Source organism: Nansenia antarctica (genome assembly GCF_963989245.1).
Source record: "Nansenia antarctica genome assembly, chromosome: 4".
NCBI lineage: Eukaryota > Metazoa > Chordata > Actinopteri > Argentiniformes > Microstomatidae > Nansenia > Nansenia antarctica.
The window spans coordinates 49,218,403-49,223,402 of NC_137689.1; the positions used below are offsets into that span (position 1 = coordinate 49,218,403).

At 45.9% G+C, this 5,000-nt stretch overlaps 1 protein-coding gene across 1 annotated transcript in view; it reads left to right on the forward strand.

Moving 5' to 3' along the window:
• The window catches only part of rasgrf2a (Ras protein-specific guanine nucleotide-releasing factor 2a), a gene marked incomplete at both ends in the record, with an annotated part of 39,175 nt that overhangs the window by 8,828 nt on the left and 25,347 nt on the right, over positions 1-5,000 (forward strand). Inside the window, 3 exons of the mRNA XM_080528757.1 lie at positions 14-120; positions 2,888-3,035; positions 4,851-4,940. Of these exons, the coding sequence (XP_080384883.1) occupies positions 14-120; positions 2,888-3,035; positions 4,851-4,940 (345 nt within the window). The remainder of the gene's footprint in view (positions 1-13; positions 121-2,887; positions 3,036-4,850; positions 4,941-5,000) is intronic.

A 5,000-nucleotide genomic window follows, 5' to 3' on the forward strand; every position in this document is an offset into this window, starting at 1 on the left:
CCTGTGGGTGCAGCACTACTTCCTGGTGATCTTTGGCCATGACGGACAGAAACCTCTGGAGCTGCGGACAGAGGAGGAGTCGGACTGCAACGAGTGGGTGGAGTCTATCCAGCAGGCAAGGTAAGGCAGCGGAGTCTAGATCCTACCTCTCTCTTCCCCTCCCTCTCCGTTGCTCTCCTTCTCTCTTTCCCTATGCTTCTCTGCTTTTCTCTCTCTTTTTCTCTCTCCTTCTCCTTCACCAGGTAAGGAGGGATGTCTATGTGTTGGCCAAAGGATGGAGGCCAGTGGAATGGAAATGGCCTATTTAATGATGCTGATGATTTGCATAATGTTTAGCACTTCTCTCTAATTGAAAGCTCCTTACGTTGTATGGGGGTAACTGGCCCCTAATGCTTGGCACCTACCTGCTGTAATCCACCATGAAGCAGGCCAGTTCATTAGAGTTCAGACCAGTTCATTAGAGTTCAGGCCAGTTCATTAGAGTTCAGCCCAGTTCATTAGAGTTCAGGCCAGTTCATTAGAGTTCAGGCCAGTTCATTAGAGTTCAGGCCAGTTCATTGGACAGGCCAGTTCATTGGACAGGCCAGTTCATTAGAGCAGTGTTTTTCAACCTTTTTTGTGCCACGGCACATTTCTTACCTTGAAAAAATCCCACGGCACACCGCCATCCCAAATGTTACAAAATGATACATAGTAGCCTATCATATACGTAACATTATAAGAACTTGTCGTTATACTCACTCAGTGCGAAGCCTGGCCCTGTATGTTGGCCATGTATGCGAGCCTTGCGCACAATTTGTCACTTGCAAGCAGCTTTGCGTCATCACACTTCTCATCAGTTAAAAGGGTTTTCAGCTCCTCCCGTGACTCAAACACGCAGGCCGGCACTTTTCCGCGGGACAATCATCGGACCGCCGTATGGAGCAATAAGGTCTTATGCTCCGCTCCCATCTCTTCAAATAATGCTGCATATAAGCGGCTTTTCAGAGGTCTTGTTTTTACAAAGTTTACCATACGAACAACAGCATTCAACACAACAGCTATCTCCGCTGGTAAAGTCTCGGCAACATAGCTGCTGCTGCTCCATCAGTGCAGACACTTACCCAGCTGTCCCACTGAAGTCCTCCCCTGTTGTTGTTTTTATGCAATGTCTTGCAAAAAAGACATTTTCTGTGATTGTGTCTCCATCCACAAAGCGTGCATTGGCCAAGAGTTGAGCCAAGACTCAAGTTGCAAAGCAAACTGCCCACTGCCACGTATCTTCTCCAAAACAACATTTTCGATGTCTGCAGACATGTCATCAATGTGTCTGGCAATCGTCTTAATGAATGAATGAAACAATGTAGGTTATTTTTATCATCTTGGGGTATGGGCATACAATCGTTAGGTTTTTCAGTCACGTATTCACACACCCTCCTGTCAATCACCTGGAAGAGGCCGCTTTGCGGACGGCGATACGCTTTTCTCTGACTGTTACCATTCTTAAGCCGATCTTTTTGGGCTCGTCAACTTCTAACATTACACTCTGTAATATCATATTTCTTGGCTCCTCAACAGTTGTTTGATGCCTCTGCTTCATTGACCACCATGGTCTTAAAATTGGCATCGTAACTCCACCTCTGTTGTTTGTTAACTTGACCAACCAAGTGTGTCTCCGCGGTGTCTCTCCGCGGGTGTGTGTGTGAGTGTGTCTCTGCGGTGTCTCTCCGCGGGTGTGTGTGTGAGTGTGTCTCTGCGGTGTCTCTCCGCGGGTGTGTGTGTGAGTGTGTCTCTGCGGTGTCTCTCCGCGGGTGTGTGTGTGAGTGTGTCTCCATCTCTCCAGGCACCGTCACTGGGGTGTGTGTGAGAGGGAGAAACACGGTGGCTCGCGTGGGGAACAGTCTTTTGGCGCCATACGTTGTTGTGAATTAATATTGACGTGTAAAAGTCTAGGGCGCGAATATAAGACGATGCAACTTTTTCAGACTTTTTTCCGGGGGAAAAACCCCATCTTATATTCGGGTCAATACGGTAAGTGGAATTTGATCATTTCCCACGGCACATCTGATGATCTCTCACGGCACACTAGTGTGCCGCGGCACAGTGGTTGAAAAACACTGCGTTAGAGTTCAGGCCAGTTCATTGGTGTTGGCATGGTTTTTGTTCCGTTTGTTCAAAACGTTGTGAAGCCTTTGGACATATTGAAACATCTGAAATGCAAGCTTGAATCTTAATGTGTTTAAAGTGTTTGCAGCAGTATACAAAGATATTGTATACAAAGATATTGCATAAACATTTCTATGCTGTGTTGTAGGCCAAATGTAACCACAGAACCCCACCTAGTCCTACAGTATGGTGTGCTCTAAAACCAGGTGACCGTGTCATGATCCACACTAAATATCCCCCCCATTTTGTGTGTGTGTGTGTGTGGGTGTGTGTGTGTGTGTGTGTGTGTGTGTGTGTGTGTGTCTGTGTCTGTGTCTGTGTATCTGTGTGTCTGTGTGTCTGTGTGTGTGTGCGCTCTCTGCTCGGAGCGGTTCACATTTAGGTCACACTCTGGTGCTGGACCGCTACAGTGATTACATCACAGCCCTGACTCCACTCACAGTCTCTCTCTCTCTCTGTCTTTCTCTGTCTCTCCTGAACTCATGTATCCTATATGTTTATTCTCTAATGTTTAGAGATGGCTTATGAACAATGAATGATTTGATGTTTACTGCTATACTGTTTCTTAATAATTCATATGTACAAGACCAAATGTCTGCTTGGATGCCTGGAACAGTTTATACTTACACTCCTCACTTGCTGGTGGATGTATACACTGTAGCCTATGATCTCCATCTTTACCCTCTTCTCTATCCCTCTCTCTCCTCCCCCTCTCCCCCCCCCCCCTCCCCATCATCTGTAGTTACTCTGACATCATCATTGAGCGCGAGGTCCTGATGCAGAAGTACATTCACCTGGTTCAGATCATGGAGACAGAGAAGGTGGCAGCCAATCAGCTACGCACTCAACTAGAGGACCAGGACACAGAGATAGAGAGGCTCAAAGCAGAGGTACATACACACACACACACACACACACACCCACACACACACACACACACACACACATGCACACCCGCACGCTAGGGTGACCAGGTCCCAACAACCCAAATGTGGGACAAGGAGTATGTTTGTGTGGGACAATGTGGGACACCCTCTCAACAGGCCCCGACCGAACTTTAGGTGCCCCTGGTACACCCAATGCTTTCAATTCTGCTGTACGTTTTGCAGATGATGAAAAGTGACTGAATGTTTTGTTCACTACAGACTCAATGTCAATGTTCAACCTGTCTCCAGCATGCTTTGCACTGTTGTGCACTATGTGGGCCATACAGTTAGCCTTTATGATGCAACTGTTGTCTGCTTTTAGCTTCTGGAAAACAGAATTGTTTTTCCCATAATTTACACTTGCATTGTCGGCAGTGTATGCTGAAATCATGTCAGATTGCAGGCCCTTTTCTTGTAGCTTGCTTGTAATCTGGCGGTGTATGGCAGCAGCTGACTCATCACTATCCTCATAGAAGTCAAGGATCTTACTTTTCAAACCCAACTCTGGGGTCCAATATCTCAGAGACAGTGGGAAGAGTTTTGTCGTGCCATGATTTGAAGCATCTGAAGCCACCGAAAAAAATGGTGTTGTCTTTAATTCTGTCAAACAACTCTCCACAGAGGCAGGGGCAAGCACATCTGTTACTATGGACGCTGCTTTAGTACGACCACATGACATTTTCTTTGCTATCTCAGAGTCTGGAAAAATGGTCGGAGCTAGCTTGTTAACATAGTCAATTGAAAGGTATGATTGGGAGTGTTGCACTGTATGGTAAACATGTGTTATTTCTGCTGCTGTTACCTTATCAGAGTGGCCATCATTTTTCGGTTTGAGTAGGAATGTCTCCATAGAGTTGGATGTCTCTTTTTGAGCGACACGTTTCTTGTGAGAATCGCATTCTCGGTGTCTTTTGATGTCGTATTCACCGCCATGTGAAATTGAAAAAGAACACTTGCAAAGATTGCAAAAAAACTCTCTGAGAGTCGCCCTGCACTGGCTTCACCCACGTATAAGTGTTTTCCCAGTTTTTGTTGTAGGTGCATCTTCTTTTCTTGCTGACTGTGGTTTGAGTTTCCTCCATTTTCTATAACCTGCTGCATCTGACTCGCGTTCGTCGTTGTTGTTTGGGGGGACTTGCTTTCATTGGTTAACCTGGCTGCACTTGACCCCAGCACCTGACGGGTGCTAGTTTGATTGACAGCAAACACAGCCCCGTGATGATAGCCTTCCCTGCTTTCTCCACAGAGAAATTGGATAAATCCGATTTATTTTATTTTATTGTTTTGCCAATAATAATTAAATATGCGGGACATCGTCCCAATTTGCGGGACGCACTAAAAGTCGTGAAAATGCTGTGCAGTCCCGCACAAAGCGGGACATCTGGTCACCCTACCGCACGCACACATTGTGCACACACATTGTTGTCGGTAGACTCTCCCACTTTGGAGTGCTCGTTTGTAGGCCCTTCTGATCGCCCAAACCAGACACATAGTCCAGAATAATCTCCATAAGAGCAACTTGCACATGACTACACACACACACACACACACACACACACACACATATACACACACACACACACACACGCACACACACATACACACACACACACACACACACACACACACACACACACACACACACAGCTGAGGTACAACACAATAGTAGACCCAGACAATTACAAGTAAGTAAGTAATTGCACGTTTGTAATATTTGTATACAATATATAGTATATATGTTTCATATGTAATATTTGCTGTCTGTGGTTGTTCTGCTAGATTGTAGTGTTGAGCAAAGCCAAGGAGAGGATGCTCCACTGTCAGACCAACGAAGAGGAGGAAGACCCGGATATTAAGAAGATCAAAAAGGTATACTTTACATTCACATGGAGAGGTGAGGAGTAGTCATGCCCATGACCATAGACTGTG